This window comes from Anopheles gambiae, chromosome 3 (assembly GCF_943734735.2).
Source record: "Anopheles gambiae chromosome 3, idAnoGambNW_F1_1, whole genome shotgun sequence".
Classification (NCBI taxonomy): domain Eukaryota; kingdom Metazoa; phylum Arthropoda; class Insecta; order Diptera; family Culicidae; genus Anopheles; species Anopheles gambiae.
The window spans coordinates 8,559,184-8,577,448 of NC_064602.1; the positions used below are offsets into that span (position 1 = coordinate 8,559,184).

Consider the following 18,265-nt stretch of genomic DNA (forward strand, 5'->3'; position numbering starts at 1 on the left):
TTCAGTGTTTCTTCAATCATTTTCCAATTTCAGAAATGCTTCCCATTCCATTTGAAGCTGCTGCTCCAGGAAAACTATTTCCCCGTAAAGCACTCCTGAAGCTGTCCTTTCCACTGCAACGCTAATAACAAACTAGCACCGAACGCTAGTCACAACTTTGTCTTCAGCTTGCAGCCTGTTGACGTGCAGGCGTAAGTGGACACCGACACCGAAAAACACCACAACACCGAACAGTGAGTTTCTCCACTAATCCTGCTTTCTGGTTTACAGCACAGCTGTAAACTGTCACTCCCTGTGGAAAGGTGTCATTCCCTATATTTTTCACCATGCTCACCAGCAAAGCATGGCCAGCTGTGATCGGTTGCGGCGTGGTTGGGATAGATCACGTGCTGGATGGAGGAAACTTTTTTTTGCTTTTTTTCTTCCATTCATTCCCTTTGCGCTTCTCGTGCGGTCAGGTAAACACGTGTTCACAACTGTGTTTTCCGATTGGCCCTGTCTCCCAAGCGCAATTCAGTCTCGTATGCTAAACCGGGGGAACGGGAACGCGCGCCCCAAAAATGGAAAGTCAATGCGCGATCACTTTGGAGCGCACAATCGTACAAATTTGCCTACCCACCTCACCGTGTTTGTCTCTGTGCGCTGCTCGCGCTGCAGGGTTTAGCCCACTGACCCGCTGACCGGGGTGCCCGGGCAAAAGGGTACAAGTTTTAGTTTTAAAATGTTGTCGCTCCCGTTTGTCGCATACAATCGAACAGATGTATGAAACAAAAAAAAGTCCTTCCCTCCCCACACAATGGGTGGCAGCGAAGGGCATCACACACTTGTGCTGTGTGTTTATGTTTGTGTTTCGATCGGCTATAATTGACAGCGTTACCTTGAGAGATCATAATTTCTTTCTAATTCCCTTTTTCCTCGCTGTGCTTCGCAAGGCTGCGCCGCACTGCCCTATAGTGAACGCCCTTTGGCCCCGCGTGGATCGGAGATCCAGCTCGCAGCCACTCGACCCCTTACTATAAAGGGACCCCCTGTGCTCTGTTTCTACGAGGTGGAATAAAAGGGTTTTTACAAGATCATTACATGGGTTTGCGGTGTGCGCGAGAGAGAGCGAGAGACCGCGCGAACGATGATCGAAGTAAGAGATTACCCTGTCTGCCTGTCTGCCATCATCGTTCGCGCGAATGGACGCATTCGGATCGCGCCAAAGACTTAAAAGGTCATATGCATGACCGGTGCTACAGGGAGAAGGAAGAGGAGGAGGAGCAGGGTGGGTGCTCCCAATAGGGCCCCCGGACTAAAACCTAGCCAGCCCGCCCGCCCCGGGGGCACACTCGTCATCATTCGCTGGGAGGGTTTGCTGCAGCACACCGCGCGGATGTGATGTGACCTGCATAAAGCATCGCAGCAAGCAGCAAAACAAAACCATCGATTCCCTTTGCTGGAATCGAAAGCAACGTGGTGTGGCGCAAAAAAAAACTGGTACACTCGAGCACATCGCAGCTTAAAATGAGGGGCTTCGGAGTTCGTTTCCCACCAGTTCGGCCAGTTTAGTTCTAATGTTTAGCGTGGGGGGGCTTGCGGCTTAAGGAGATGTTTACGATGGCAATGACTAAATTAGATTGCTCTCCGGACCGAAAGATGAACCACGCTTCTGCTTCTGCAACAACAACCCGCTTGCCCCACTTGTAGAAGAATTAAGCGCAACACATCGACAATAAACTTAAAAACTCTTCTTGCTAAACGGGGACCGTCAACCTCTGTCAGTGGTGAGACAGGGAGAGGTAGGTCCTGTCGTGTCGGATTCATCGCAGCAATAAATTCTTCATACCATGATGGGCAAAGCAAAACACCAAAAGTGCAGTAGTCGCCGCCCGTCAGCAAAACGGGGCAGGCAGAGGGTGGTGTACGGCTACTTTTATACGGCCCTAAAACTGATGCAAAAGCCCAACCGATGCACAAAACGTCCAGCGAGACCAACACTGCAGGGTGACGCAGCAAGGGGTGGTACGTTCGTCGCTTGCCTTTTATACCAAATAAGTGCTCCACATTAAAGGTGGTTTAGCAGCAGCACAAGTGATTCGTTTTATTTATTCTTTTTTTTTTTTTGCTTGTTTCGGCGGTTTTCGGTTTCGTTTACAAGCGAAGATTTGTAGCCGGGCGTGAGACAACAATCACGGGCAGCTGTGAGAGCTGAAAGCAAAAGTGGCAACTTTTTTTTCTTTTCTTTTTACTTAGCGACACGCCTCCGGCACTGGCACTGGAAAATTGAGTTTAGAAGATTAATGTACACTGAGCACGGGAGGGTTGATTTACAAGTGGGAGAATGTTGTGAGCGGTCGAACGAAAGAAAAGTCGATTTGAGAGTGGAGTTCATTGGAATGAATTAAATTCGGCTACGATTGTTTTGCAGGAAAACATTAATGTTTGACAGCATCATCACACGATAAAAATGGAACATTATTGCTGTCTCGAGAGTTATCGCAGCTTGTTTTTTAACAGACAACAGCTTGGTAATGGCGAAGTGGCTTAAAGCATAAATAGATAATCATCTTAGGACTGGAGCCAGAAACGGGAATAGGTAACAGTGACCAAATTGTTACAATATTAGACCGTTTGTGTGAATTATGTTTTAGAGTAGCAAATTAAGAAGTAACAAATGATGCCTGAGGACGTTGACATACCGATTTGATCGAAAAAATCAGTAAAAGGACTCAACATTTGAGTAATGTCCACCTAAATCAATCTACCATTCCCACTGTGCTGACCATATCAATCGCAATTGCAACGATTATCTCCTAAATGGCCTAATCCGGCGAGCTTTTAGAACGCTCCTATTAATTACAACCTCACGGGTGCTGCCCGCCCAAACTTGACCAACCAGAACACACAAATTTGGTACCGACCGATTTGTACTCGAACGTCCGATTCGGTCATATTAACCACGGCCATCTCAACGCACCGTCGCACTGGGGTGTAGCCAAAGCGGGACGACCAAAGTGGACGGGGCTCGCTCACAAGCGAAAGGATCGCACGACTACTCCCGAGACACGGTGGCACCACACTTTAGCTCCATATCCATTTGACCAGTGACCTTTAACACACAATGCACTCTTCTAGCAGCATAGATAGCAGTGGGCCGCACACGATCACACGTAGACAAGCAGGCGAAATAAATAAAAAAAACTGCAATCAATGAAATGATCACCATCGCTCGGTCAATTGAAAACCCCCGTCACTCGTGCCATTGGATCTAATCGCACAAATCGACCACCGCACAGTCGGAGACCGAGGCTTTGAGTGCCAATTTTCCGATAGATACCAAATAGTATCTCCCCCCCCCCCCCCCTCTCGACCCCATTTCCGTTACGCCTGCATACTTTTAATTGCTTTTGCAAGGTTTCGCGACACAACTGCGGAGCCGCCGTCGGTGGGCGCCCCCAGCAGGTTAGCTCTAAGTCTAACTTTAGTTCAATATTGTTTGTTTACGAAGCTACGCGTTGATGCTTCGTTTGCAGGACAGATCGACGGGAGGGATGCCAACGGAATGTACTTTCCCACCTCGTGTTCGGGAAACGTGGCGATAACATGATTTACATAAAGCCTGCAGACGGGGTCGAAATCCTTTCGCGTGGGTTACTACAACATCATCAATATTCATTGCGGAGAGCTTGTCCACGGTAGAATGGCTTTTAACCAAGCGGAAAGGCTTTATCTGAGGAGCAAAAGGGAAGAATTCAATGTTTTTGCAATGATAAGGCACTTGCTTTCTACGACGGACGGGATTTTTTTTTGTATGTGTATTGACATCTCAGCCTCCACACCCAAACACGTGTATGCATATCAATGAAGACTTAAGACAGAGAGGGAAAAGGTCACGAATAATTAGGGAAGATTGGCATCAGAGCCGAATAAATAGTTAGCAAGAAATGGAATAATACCATTTCAAGGATTTGTTGGGTTTATCTTACATTGTCCCAACCAAATTCGAAGCTCAGTTTGGCCGTTAGTTCATGTCGGGCACATTCAGCACATTGACTGTGCTGCTGATTCTACATCTTATCGCGCCATCGACGAGATTAGACACAAAGGAAAACCGCCGGCAATTTTAATTTAATTAAAACTGCAAATGCGACCAACTGTACTTCTCAGCTCGCGCACAACAATTACGCCTTGAGATCGTGAAATTCCTTTCGCACAATGAGGTTCACCCTATTCGTCACTGGCAATAAATAATTCACACCAAACTGTCGCACATTCTTCTCGCCATTCTTCTCGCCATGCCGCCGGAGTGATTGATTGTTTGATTTCATTCCATTGCGAGGCAGCAATGTTGCATGCGCGAAAGCTGTGGCGCTTCCACAGGTGTTGACCTCCACCATCACCACCACGTGGTGGTTCGCTGCTTCCGTCCGTGACATAACACACGGTGTGACATCTCCATCCATCCAACCAGGCTCGACGTGATGATGGAAGTGATGCTGAACGTTATGTTTCTCACGCACCGAGATCGCCCTTTTTTTCGAACGGCGACAAACGCAAACCCCCGTCCCGACAGCCCAGCCCTGCGGTGTCATTGGCGACGACAACGATTCGATGGTTTAGAAACGATTAACTAAAAAAGGGAGGAGAGTCTGTGGCTGCTTTTTTTCGATTAGCGCTAACGCACGCCGCCCCAAGGAGGCAATAAATCGTGAAGGGTTGGGGCTTTTTTCTGCTTCTTCTAGGGCAGCTTTAAGCCGAGGCCCTTTTACCGCTTTTCAGGGGGACGCCCCGTTTTTTTCTTCTATAGTTCATAAATGGGTCATTATTCAAAGGTATCGCACACTATCGTGTGCGGGTACGAGATGAGATTTAGCCGCTTGACAGCACGGGTAATGGGTGTGGATGGACATAAAGATCAGCCGTGGTGGCTTCTGTATCGGTACCAGTGATCGTGTCCACGAGAGCATTAAAAACGATTGGAAATCGTCATCGTCAACATGCTGGAGAAGGGAACAGCAAACCAGCGAGTCACCCATTAACCAATTACAAAACGCCAACAGACCCAGAACGATCAGCAAATTGAATATTATCGTTTAAAAAAGCTTCCTCTCCCGTTCTCCACCGCGGTTGCCCTTTTAACCAGTTGGTCTCGGAAGCCACCAGCCAACCATGATAGGTTTAACGCAAATGCTTGACCTTTAAAGCCGGCCCAGACGAAAATTGCTGAATTGTGAATTTTGTAACACTTAAAAAGCATAACTAACCGTCGCGATCGTGGTAGAGAGCGGCCTAAAACAAAAGCCACAACATAATCATAATCATCATTTGTCTTTCAACTCCCAACTGCACAAAAGGATCCCCTGGCGAGCAGGAGGAGGGAAGCGGGTGCAGAGTGGCAAGAATCTGGCGCCGAGTCCATTGGCCCGGGTGTGATGAAAACGGTTCGCGCTGAAAAGGTGGCCCATTTTTCTTCGCATTACACCGCTTTCTGTCACCTCTCCCCTCCGTGTTTGTCTGTCCACCAAAATGGTTTTGTGCAAAAATAAAAGTTTTACTATCCAAATGCTGTGCCCAACCACCGCCCGCTGCCGATCGGTCAATGAATGAAAGACTTCAATGCAGGGTCGAGCGACGAGCGACGAGTACCGATCACCACCGGAGCAGCAGCAGCAGCAGCTCGGCCTCTTCTGATGCCGACCCCGTGACAGCGAACGCGAACAGCAACGAACCCAAAAGCATCAACCGATCGGTGACTGATCGTAACATACCACCGTTGCCACCAGCCACCACCACCTCGTGCCCCGAAAAAGGCGAACCGCATCAAAGGCAGTGCGACCGGCAGGTGGTATTAGGGCGGATTTTCGTACACAGATCAGAGGCACGATCAGAGCAAATAAAACAAAAGACATCTACCACCATCACCACCACCACTACCACCACCGCCACTCGGGGGTTTCCCTTTCCTCCGTCAGCGCCGTGAGCCTTTCCGCGCCGATCCTGCAATCCGCGCGTTTGGGTGGGTTCGTCGTCTATACGCGATCGTTCGTTCGTTTGTTCGTTCTCCCCCCGAAAAGGAGGGGCGCTACTAGTTCAGCACAAATCTTAATGCAGAAGCAAGAAGAAAACAAAAACGCACAGCCTACAAACGAGAGGGCACAGAGCCTGGGCACGCTGCAACGCTATTATAAAGTGAACTTGTTTCGGTCGGATGTTTTCAGTGCAAATTTGTACGTCACAGCATTTAGTAGCGCGGGCGCTCTCGTGTGTCGCGTGCAGTGAAGTGAAGTTGCAGCCAGACAGGCAGTGAGAGTGGATCGGTTTTAGCGCGCCCCACGTGGATAGCGGTGCTGCTAGGCAGTGTGTTTGTGGATCGTGCGTGTGTGACAAATGTGACAACCCAAGATCATTCTTTTGGCCCAATTTGTTTGGATGTGCGTGTGCAATTGGAAAATGAACCGTTGTGACTTGAGAGGATCATTCCAACGAAAGTGAACCTTCTAAAGGGCAAACAGAACCCCAATTCTTGTGTGATCTTGAGCGCGAGTTCTGAGCACTTACAATGCAATGCGGCCGATGATCGAGTGATAAAGTGTCAAAGTTCAGTTCCTCAAAAAACACTTACACCATCTTCAGATTGAGTCCACCTGGCCTAGGATCGCATTCCCTGTCCCTGCTGTCGCTGCTGATCCTGTCATCTTCCTTCCAACATCCTGACCATCCCTCGCTGGGCACCTCATAATGGTAACGCATAAACAAGGACTGATTCATTCGCCGCTGACAGCTCAAAAAATGAAGCTGCTCTCTTCATCATATGACGGCTACCCCCCGTCAATGAAAAATGTGTTAAATCGCACCTCGGATTCGTGATCGTTCGGAGGCTGCCATGCTTTACCGTGAAACATGAGCAACAACCGCAAAAAAGAATGCCTACAAATAGCATAATATGAAACATATAAAGCTATCTCTCATCGCCGTCATCAGCAATGCTGACTGCTGAAGCCGGTGTCATAAATCATACTCAACGCGCTCCCCGTTTGGAGGTAGCATCGTCCCTGGCACCTGAGACATAAGCCTGTCCGTGTGTTGGCGAGCATTGTGCAGCTGTCGATCGCGACCGTTTGTGTGCTTCTTCGCTTCCCAGTTCGAGGGGAGTCGTGACTCGCGTGGGGTAGGTTCGGGTTATTACCGATCACGATATTGCACCCCTATTGCAACGAGGGGTCGTGGTCGGTTGGGGTGGATTTTATCTTCACCACTGACACAAGTGCCCGCGCTGCACGTAATGGAGTGACACTTCAGATCGTGTAACAGGCAACCGCGCTGGTACGGCTGGTGTAATTTGATGTCACTACTGACTGGTGCGTGTGCCGACTTTGAAAGAACCACGCACGCAGAACTTCTAGTACGGACGGAGGTTTTCCCAAACCGAAGTGAAAGGACCTACTACAGGAGATGCAAAAGATTGGAGCATGAGTATTGGAAGGTACACCAAACACAAACACGGTACGGTCACTTATCTCTGATGCTGATGACGATGCCAAGATATCCAAGCTGTTTGAAATATTTAATTCTTGCACGTGTAAACGGTTGTTCCAATTTTGATGGCAACCGGAGACTCGTGTAACTGAAGAGTGGCTGATCGCTATCTGATGCAAAGAAAAGTGATGTTAAATTTGTCACTTTAAATATCCAGGCATTCGTTTTTTGCTCTCAAAAGCAGTGCAAATTGTCACTTCTAGCAGCATCGCGATGAGGAAGTACGACTTGCTCTCTTGGAAATGGTAATTCAATTCTGGGAAAAAAACTTCAAAGTTCCTGAAAAATCCATGGGACAGGATTTCTCTAACGAAGGAGAAAAGAAAAAACGAACGCATTCCGCCTGATTGCTCATGTAATTCAATTACGAACAACAGCCACCCCACAAAACATCACATGCTGCAGCATTCGCTGGGTGCACCGGGTGTTACACATTCTTTTCTTGGAAAAGTTGAATCCGGAAGGAAGTGTCGGAACGAATCAAAAGTTGTTTTTTTTTTACACTCACTTGCCACAAAGAATGTCAAAAATTGGATAATTTATTCAGTTCCATTTTTCCCCCATCGGCCCAAACAAATCCACTAAACCTTTTTTGGATCCTGCAAACCAATCCAACCAATTAGCAGGGCTTCGGCAAACATGCAGCAAAAGCTATTCATATATATACATCGCATGTGGCAGCCAGCGTGCATCCTTCCACGCGCCCGACATCCATTGGTTCCGGGCGCACACAGGATGTGCGTGCGTGATGTTTGCGCAAAAAGGATGTGTTTGTGCCGCATATATCCGCTCGTAGGCACCAGCAGGAGGAGGAGGAGGTGTGTGCCTTTTCATAAGCCTGGTGATATTGATACTGCACGGCAGACATTATAAGGTTATTGGAATTTCCAAGTAAGTCCTTCAAACAACCTCAACAGGATATACAACGGTTCGAGATGAGGTTTCGGGAGGGGGCATGGCATGACACGAGCGGAGTGATACTTTAAACATCAATTTGCAGCTTTCGACTTTGGAGTGTGTTTGTGTGACAAAATATCAAAAACTTTTGATGTATATTCATTTTTTGTGTGTATGTAATGACACACTTATTTTCTTTTTTTCTTTTCCCTTCACCAAACGGATACTCTCGTGTTTGCTTTCCAATAAGCCCCTGCGCGTTTGTGCACACGAAAAATCACACATCTTTTGAGGGTCGGGCACGGTGATTTAACCTTTAAAGCGGTGGTAATAAAATGTGACGACGATAGCGGTGCGCACAAACGAGCGTCGAATTGGGCGATTCGCCAATTTGTTCACGCTTTGGTAATTTCTCCCTCCCGGGGGCAAGGTCACTCTGGTAAAGGTAGCATCGAGCGAAAAAAGGTGAACAAAAAATACTCGATATTTACACAACGCGGAGCCATGCTACTGTACTTAATGGGCAAAACTTTTGTGAGTGTATGCCACTCCAGCAGCAGCAGCAGCAGCAGCATGAATAATCATCACAGTTCATCGAATGCAAAGCAAACAATGGTTCGGCACTTCGTACTTTGGATAATTCAATTTATCGCGCCTCACTTGGCGAGCCCGGCAAGCAGCCTAGCGCCCGTGGGAGACACACACAGCTCGATGCAATTCAATCGCCGCTCCCCAACCCAAAAAGCATTGAATCATTGAAAAATCAACAAAATGCAAACGATGCTGCTGCTGCAAGGAGCTGCGGCTTTATCTGATCTGCCCGTTAGCAGGACGCTGATTGCGGTCAAACGATAGGGGAGCGATAAAGTGCGGATAAATGAAAATTTATTGAACCAAAAACAACAGTGCAGCGGCTGACGAGGAAGAGGCACACGGAACGGAGGCAAATGTTTCTTTCTTTCCTTCACAGAACGTTCACAGAGCTCCCCAGATGCCGGTTTGAGAGATTGTTATGACGCGATAAAGTGATCGACTTCAGGACCGCGCCAAGAGAAGAGCCCACCTTATTGGCGGGGAGAAGAAGAAGTAAAGGGACGCGAAAATATTGATTATTTTCCATCATCCTCGCCGTGGGATTTAATCCAACTCGGTCGCCCGGTTGGCTGCTGCCGTTTGGGTGTTTGTGCTATTAAATTACATTGTATCATTATCGTGTTTGCGGCAATATTTTAAGCCTCTTGAGGCACGGCGCAGGCACGAAACGTTTAAAGTGAGGCGGGTAAGGCCCCTATCATTGGATAACGACCGCATAATTGAAGGTCGTAAATATTAGCCGCTTTTGTTTGCCTATTTTGAACGCGTTCGGTATCGAACTGGTGGATTGGCTGTGCTTTGAAGTGATTCTATTTGCACGGAGAGCTTAGTACGTTGTTGCACATTCGTTGGTAACAAAAACTCTGAAGAGGTAATTCTGGTGGATGAGGGAGAGAGCGCATGTCGGCTGTAAAAAAAAGAAAATTAATTACTACGAGGAACTGTGTGCTGACATCTGCTTGTAATCCATCATAAATCCCTGTTCATGTAGCATCAAAAGCAAACCCGACACATGTGTCACTAATTAAAACGTGTCTGTGTCTAATGCATCGCCTGTTTCACCTTTCCATCATACTTTGCAACATTGTTGCACTAATCCAGCACCCAAAAGCACCGGACCCTTGCCTTCACACTACTGGTGGTAATACCACAAACCAACCAGACAACGGCCGACGTTCGATGGAGTGATTGATACGCATTCAAATCCACTATTTCAACACGCCGCCACGATTCTACACGCATCACAGCTGCTGCCGAGGGGGGGGGGGGCAGCACAAGCAATGCGTTCGCTTCAATGGAAGGTGAAAAACAAACAAAGTATAATTAAAGCTCGCAATCCGAACCCGATCCAAACGAAAACCCGATACTAGCCAGTCACCTCCCTTGCCCGATCGCTGATGCCGAACTGTGGCGAGCGAATGCATCTGTGAACGTACGCAGAGCAGGCTCCATATCTTTACGCACCACCACAACTGACCTAGCTGCTATAGAACCTGGGCACACTCTCGGCTTTGGGTGTGGACGGCATCAGGCGGCGAACCCCTAAAAAAAAACAAAGAATTAGAAACTCACGCTCATGCACTATTGCCACTATCACGTAATCTGGACAGCTGGACCTGCTGGTTTGCGCGTGCGCGCGCGCTCGCACACACTTTGAAAGCACACCACCCCTGGAGGTGATTTACGTGACACATTTCTCACCGGTTCGTTTGCCCGCCCCGGGCTCGGGTTCGTCGTGTATGCTAGCCGTTTGTAAAAAATCGACATCCAACCGAGGTGTCAGAGGACAGAGTGCACTGGATGGATGTTTGCCTTGCGTCACAGCTGCATTTCACTGCACTGCTCAACCCCAGCCCCAAAACCGGTGGAGTTCGTTGTCGGTAAAAGCAAACACACTCATGCGGTGAAGAAAGGTAAAACCTGACCCCTGCCGTGGGACAACGGAGCCTGGCCCACCAATAATCGTGCTCCCGATTGGAGCGGCTGTCTGTCACAGTAGAACCGGTGGCTGTCAACCACGTGTACTCTACCGGTGATTAACCCGTCTGTTTGCAGTCTGTTCGCAGTCTGCTCGATCGGTCATCGGTCTCTGTCGGGGCGCACACGACGCCCCTGCACACTGCACACGCATCCTCTATCCCTGGCGCGGTGCGCGGTGCCGTTTGTTCCATTCATCGTTCTCGTTTGCAGGTTGCCGGCCGCTTTCGCCCGAACTGATCGGGAACGCACCAAACTGGACTGCCTCCTGATGGGTGCGTGGTGGTGGTGCGTAGCGATAAATTGAATCGCCCATTACGCAACCGAACGAAAAGCGCGAGCACCCGCCGTTTGGCCCACTTTGGCTTGGCTGAATCACTTTCGAACTGCGGGACTGGTTTAACCCCTTCCCTCCCCAAGGAGGTGTGTGGGTCAAACGAACGGAAAGTGGGTTTGGTCCCAAGAACTTCCACCTCTTGTGTGAGGGGGGTTTTTTAAATGAATGAAAGCAAGCCAACGAACCGAATTACGACACACAGAAAACGCACGATCTTTCTGTGTGTGTGTGTGTGAGCGTTTTTGGATGCTGTTGTTTCTTTGCTACAGCAACCGATGCATCTTTCGATGCGTCACGACCACTTCAGTGTGCTACTGGGATCACGCAAAACGCACCGGCCGTTCTGGCCCGCTCTAAAATCGTGCCACCTGGCCACACTTTGTACTCCGACTGTCCGCAAACGCTCGGTAAATACGCGCGTCACTCTAATTATCTGCCGCGCGCGTGTGTGTGTGTGTGTGTGTCCCGCAAGAGCTGGACGCGCATTTTGCACAAAGTAGCATGGTTTGTTTGCCCCTCAAACGCTTAATTGACACACCGGGAGCTGGTGCGTGCCCTGGGGGCTGCTGCGGACCTGCACTAACCAGCCGGGATTGGCGCTTCTCATCCGGCGCGGACGAGCGAAAGCAACGAACCGTGTGTGCTTGCGTGTGGTTGTGGCTGGCAAAAGCGTGATGAAATATTCAATCAAAGTTAATCACATCGTCGTCGGGTACGCAATTTTGCGCGACAACTGCTACAACTGTTACTCGTTCAATGGACGCCGTGTCCAGTGGCCCACTGGATGCTCGTGAAGGAGAGACAGACAGACTGTCCGGGGTTTCAGGGCTGCACGATTTTTGCAATGAATTTTATGATCGTAATTGAAACTGGAACATTGCTGCCAGGCTAATTTTCTATCAAAGCATCGCTTGGCAATTTGGGCATATTTGGGACACATAAAGCACATTTTTTCGCGAAGGTGATACACACAACTTAGCGCTTTCAAGGACATCCGCGCAGCATTCAGGGTGCATAATGACCGTTTGTTTGATGCGGCAGCACAAAACCGTTTTGAAAGAGACAACTGTTCATTCCATATAAGGAACACACACGAAAAGCTTCCTCTAATGCTCTCCCCTCCCCCTTTCGGCTGAGAGGGAAGTAGAGCAAAGGGTTGATGCAAAGTGATGCACTCATGCAGCAAAACACTCCTTCATTCCGGACGTTCCATAAATAGTCCCCCTCGCTCGTATCGTGACCACCATCATCCGATCCCGTATCGCTTTGCGCCTTGCGTCGCCTCTTTAACAGCAGCAGCAGCCACCTCATTAAACGTAATTGCGGTGGCAAAAGCCGGTACCGTACCCTTAAGGCTAAGCACACGACGACGACGATGCTCGACGTTGGTCGACGGAAGGGTGTGCCAGGCCGGCAGGCAGGCACGGTGCTACATTACAACAAGCTAGATGGAAAGATAGCAGCAAAAGTCAAGTGCAGGAATCGTTCGCCCTTAGCGGCATCGATTGCGGTCGTAAATGAAGATGTGAAACCAATGTGTATCTTCCAGCGAAATCATCGATGGTTCACAGAGCGGCCGAAGTGAGATCGATTGATGGGGAATGTTTGAACGCCACCCAATCGTCCTCCAACCGCCGTTTGGCGGCACGAGATTAGTTACGCTGTTGTGGAAGCACGCCTCATTCGGTCGCGCATTTCATACGCCACACGCGAGCATTGAAACGCGTTGTGTTGCCTTTTTGTACAGTTTGTGTGTGTGTGTGTGTGTTATAGTGCAATCGATCCGACACATTGTACAGCCCATCCATTCAATCGTATCATCCATAATCGTTCGTCGCATATGCTGTGCTGAAGATGATGATTGCAAATGCTTTCGCGTGTTTCCGCGTACTGGAAAAGCTGAAATTGGAAAAGCCAAATAATCAGAAGCTGTCCTCACATGACGCATGACTCGGTTCGGTATGCAATTTTCCCAGGCTAGTAGTGTTTCCAAGAATCTATGACATATGCTTGCTCTCACGAAGATTCCTGTGCAGTGATCCGCGCTGTTGATCAGCTTTGCAATGTTAACGAGTTTCACAAAATGCAGCAACTGCAACGCATTTTCTGTCGCTAGAGTTGATACTTCCCGACAGCAAACACTCATATCACTTTCACATGAAACTCACACACATGACATGAGTCATGACAATTTATATTGTGCGAGCATATGGCCGCCTCCGCGGCATTATCAATTCCCAATAAATGGCACTCCTCTTACCAGTCCATTGCACTTTTTCTATTTAATTGTACATTATCTCTGAAGTTCCAATATGAAGAGCCAATTTTCATCCCTTATCCTTTTACGTTTCTTTTCCCACTGTTTCCCACCACCACCATCGGTAGCAGCCACCGTTAGCGACATGCTTTCTCCTGTTCCTTTTGGTACTTGCCTACCACGGCGCTGTCTCGGCGAAAGGAATCAAGCAGAAGCGGCTCGTCATCGATCTGAGAGATCCTTTGCTGAGCGTCACCGATCCCACCCACTCCGCCGTTTACTTTCCCCGCCCGACGGTACCGTCCGTGGCGTACGGCTCCTCGCCACCCGCTCCTCCGTCCTTCTACCGTCCATCGCACGGCGCCATCGCCCCGTACAGCCATGGCCTCACGCGGGTAGCGTCACCGCTTAAACCCTCCACCGCCGCCCTGTTCAATGGCAATCTGTTCCAGTACTCCAACTACGGCTCCCCGTTTCCCTTCCTCACCGGCAACCACCTCAGCCTGGGCGATGAGGAAACGTACATCGCGGACGGACGCATCCTCAAGCAGTACGCCGTGATGGAGTTCCACGCGGAGGAGCAGGAGCGGAACCAGTACCACCAGCAGCAGCTGCTCCAGGGTTCGGGTGCGTTCCGTACACCCGCCGGTACCCCATACCCGACGAGCACGTACTTCAGCAGCAAGTTCCCCACGACGGCGACGACGTACGATCCGCTGTACGGGTCGTTTGCACCGCAGCAGCCCCAGTTTGCGCCGCCCGTGCTGGACACGTTCAATCCACGGTTCGGCGTGCAGCACCAGCCCGACTATCAGCAGCGGTCGCCCCTGCTCACCAAGAACCACGGCCCGATTGCGCTCGGGTCCGGCTCGCTCGGTTACATCCACGGGCCGAACGGCGTTACGGTTGGGTCGGGCTCGCTGGGCTACATTAGCCACCAGCAGCACCGCGAAACGCTGGCCGAACTGATCGAGCGCAAAAAGTCAAAGCACCTACCGAGCCCGCTAACCTTTGGCCATAATCATAACTGAGCGGCGTTTGGTTGGGTGTGTGTTTGTGTGCTTTTGGGAGGGAGACAACATAACAAAAGGGATTGTAAGGGAGCGTTGCGCCGTGCGCCATATGATATGATTATTGCAGCAGCAACGGTGTATCATTACCGAAAGGTGTGTGTACAGAGGGAGACTAAGAGGCGGAGAGAGTGTGAGAGAGAGAGAGAGAGAGAGAGAGAGAGAGAGAGAGAGAGAAAAGGGCACAGGGAGCATTAATGTAAATACGAACGAAAAGTGCGCGACTTCCACGATTCCTATTCCGGTGCGGAGCGTGCAACAAACAAACAAACACCCGTGGTTTGCTTCACGGTTAGTTGAGAATTATTACCCACTCTTTTTTTGTTGTTAATAAAGTAAACTATTTAAACTTACCACTTGATATCGTTAGGAGCCATCCGATTGAAAGACTTCAGCTGGAATAAGGAGAAAAGGTTATATTAAATTTTATGTTCCATCGTCAACAATTCACTCTATCTCACTGTTGCATTTCTTTTCTTTTCTTACTGGAATCATTCTTACTGGAATGACAAAAATGGAAGCATGCGTAAGCAAAGTAAGTATTTAAGATTAAATTTCCTCACATTTCCTCATGTTTTTTTGTCGTGATACTCATACAATCTGTATTGAAATCTGCTTTTGCTCGAGTTTCATTCATGCACGTGTCAACATAATGCTAGCTCACTCGTTTCCAACGAATCCAATTTATGACGCCAATTGTGAGATAAACCCGATCGATTCCTATTATCACCTGCGAGCAAAATGATAGAGACACTTTTTTCAAGAACGCGTGAATGCATGAAGACTTAAAAAGTAAACTTGACGCGTCACAGCCACTTCAACACCAACTTTTGCTCCACTCGTAGCACTTCTTATCATTGTCCGTAACAGAAAAAAAGGTTCTTGTAAACTGCTACTGGTTTTGAGAACACAAATTTCTTTCACACGTGCATCACGTTGTGTAAATCTTTGAATAGTTTTGTTATCATTTAATCAGATTAAAGACGGAAAGTTCTCTCCTATCGCTAGCTATAAAATGATTTTTGGTCTTGGCATACGATGCACTACTATCGAAAACAATGTCGAGCAAGTTTACAACTATTCTGCTGACGGTGCTTATCGCACTATTCGCTTGTGCACTGACACAGGCTGAAAAGCGTCATAAACTTACCCGCCCAGCATTCCATCCCAATGCACCCTACTTGGCTGGCAAACGGATCGTCGGTGGATTTGTGATCGATATCTCTGACGCTCCTTATCAGGTATCCCTGCAGTACAACGGCAAACATCACTGCGGGGGATCGATCCTGAATAGCAAGTGGATCCTCACAGCAGCACATTGCATCGATCTCCACTCCGAGGTGAAACCTACCGTAAGGGTTGGGTCATCGGAGCACGCTGCCGGTGGAACCGTGCTGCATTTAGTGCGCATTGTGCCCCATCCCGGGCATAGCTCAAGTGCCAACAACTACGATATCGCTTTGCTGGAGCTCGAGAGTGAAATTACGTTCAATGACAACGTCCAACCCGTTCAACTTCCGGAACAGGATGATCCGATCGAGGAAGGAACGATGGGAATCGTCTCTGGTTGGGGGATGACAATGAGTGCAGCTGATTCGAATGCCATCCTGCGAGCAACAAACGTACCGACAGTGAATCAGCAGGAATGTAACCAGGCCTACCAGTCTTATGGAGGCATTACGGAACAGATGTTTTGTGCAGGATATAGGCAGGGTGGTACAGGCACTTGTCGGAATGACTCTGGTGGTCCTTTCGTCGCGGAAGGCAAGCTGATTGGTGTAGTTTCGTGGAGTCATGAATGCGCGCTGGCGGGCTATCCAGGGGTTTATGCACGTGTGGCAAGCGTACGTGAGTGGATTCGTGAGACCAGTGGAGTATAAAAGGGAATTCTGGAATAGACACAAAGCAAGAAGTGTTGGATGAAACGGGAGATTCAATTTTCAACTAATCAATCAACTACTCACACAAACAAATAAAGTACTTTAAATCTAGTCAAACCTAGGCAAACCACAACAAATCTTCTATCGCAAAACGAAGAATTGAGAACTACCCTTGAGCTCTAACGCATCAAAACAATATCGATCATCGATTCTAGTGGATTGCGCTACTGGTTTTACGTGGAGCATTGTGCAAATCTTTGTTTAGTTTCCTTATCATTTAATCACATCAGATTAACAGTTTCCAATATACCATCCACTATATATTGTTTATGATTTCTCGCCATCAGAAGTACAACTGACACGATGTCGATCAAGTTTACAACCCTGCTGGCCGTTCTAATCGCACTACTCGCCTGTGCACGGGCACACGCAGAGCGACGCCATAAACTTACACGTCCAGTGCACAGATTCACCCCGAATGGACCATACCTGGCTGGCAAACGGATTGTCGGTGGATTTGTGATCGATATCTCGGATGCACCCTATCAGATTTCGCTACAGTACGACGACGACCATAACTGTGGAGGCTCTATCCTGAGTAGCAAGTGGATCCTAACCGCAGCGCACTGCATCAACGATAACGCACCCTCGAAGCCAACCGTACGCGTAGGATCGTCCGAACATGCATCTGGCGGAACGGTCATACGTGTAGCTCGTATTGTGCCTCATCCTATGCATGGTAGCAAGAACAACTACGACATTGCCCTACTGGAGTTGAAAAACGAGCTTACGTTTAGCGAAAAGGTTCAACCCATTGCACTGCCGGAACAGGATGAACCGATCGAGGAAGGAACGATGGGAATCGTCTCTGGTTGGGGTTTAACACTGAGTGAGGCCGATTCGAACGATGTTCTACGAGCGACAAACGTACCGACCGTTAACCAGCAGGAATGTAACAAAGCCTACCAGTCCAGGTACGGTGGCATTACGGCTCAAATGTTTTGTGCGGGGTACAAACAGGGCGGTCAAGATACGTGCCGACAAGATTCGGGCGGTCCGTTCGTTGCTGAGGGTAAGCTGATCGGCGTCATTTCTTGGGGCCACGAATGCGCTCTGGCGGGCTATCCGGGGGTGTACGCACGTGTGGCAAGTGTGCGTGATTGGATTCGTACGATTAGTGGAGTGTAGGAACCTATCCGGTATCACATTGCGTAGATCTAATTGTTGAATGTTCGTTGAACCGTCGTTTTTTCGTAGAACAAATATCTCATGAATAACAATTTCGAGAATTGTAGACGAAAGTTATTGCAAGCATAAATACAATGCAGTCCGATATCAATAAAATATCAAACACAATATCTTCTAAATCAAGAATATTAGTTGAACTTCTCAACATTCATTCATTTAAGAAAGAAAGAAAATCAAACGTAACAGATTCAGGTCGGACTACAAGCGCTAATAATGGTTGATTTTCAGACGATATGGCAAATGCAACTCGTATAAGTCTGTATGTGACCAATGCTTTAACGGATATGTGTGTCGTAATTGGCCTGAATGGGAAAAATGTAATGTATGACCGGACCAGGCAACGTATCGATATCATAGGTAATATTTTCCTCTACATTTAGGACTCTACCTTTCTCATTTTTTTTTTTGTGGGTTGTATCCTACATTTCAATGCACGTGTTACTTACAAATATAATCATGATCAGTACTATTTCATGACACTCATAGC

General features: G+C 48.4%; 3 protein-coding genes across 4 annotated transcripts; all 3 read left to right on the forward strand.

Annotated features, from left to right (window-relative positions):
• Window positions 1–6,148: 6,148 nt before the first annotated feature.
• LOC5668287 (uncharacterized) lies at window positions 6,149–14,923 on the forward strand. Of its 2 annotated transcripts, none has more exons than XM_061660149.1 (2): window positions 6,149–6,723; window positions 13,709–14,923. In XM_061660149.1, the coding sequence occupies exons 1-2, from the start codon at window positions 6,721–6,723 to the stop codon at window positions 14,609–14,611; spliced, it is 906 nt and encodes a 301-aa protein (XP_061516133.1). In that variant the 5' UTR covers window positions 6,149–6,720; the 3' UTR covers window positions 14,612–14,923. The 2 variants fall into 2 exon arrangements, with proteins under 2 accessions (XP_061516133.1, XP_061516134.1); XM_061660150.1 differs by having other exon boundaries at window positions 13,712–14,923.
• A 302-nt stretch (window positions 14,924–15,225) lies between these two features.
• On the forward strand, window positions 15,226–16,641 carry LOC1277692 (trypsin-6). Its single transcript, XM_317175.3, has one exon. It carries the CDS (start codon window positions 15,709–15,711, stop codon window positions 16,528–16,530), a length of 822 nt encoding a protein of 273 aa, XP_317175.3. The 5' UTR covers window positions 15,226–15,708; the 3' UTR covers window positions 16,531–16,641.
• Window positions 16,642–16,751: 110 nt separating this feature from the next.
• Window positions 16,752–17,886, forward strand: LOC1277691 (trypsin-5). The gene has a single exon (XM_317174.4). It carries the CDS (start codon window positions 16,894–16,896, stop codon window positions 17,716–17,718), a length of 825 nt encoding a protein of 274 aa, XP_317174.3. The 5' UTR covers window positions 16,752–16,893; the 3' UTR covers window positions 17,719–17,886.
• Window positions 17,887–18,265: the final 379 nt, after the last annotated feature.

What these genes read in the sequence shown, in the direction of transcription:
- LOC1277691 (XM_317174.4), top strand. Translation starts at nt 16,894, where the DNA reads ATGTCGATCAAGTTTACAACCCTGCTGGCCGTTCTAATCGCACTACTC.
- LOC1277692 (XM_317175.3), top strand. Translation starts at nt 15,709, where the DNA reads ATGTCGAGCAAGTTTACAACTATTCTGCTGACGGTGCTTATCGCACTA.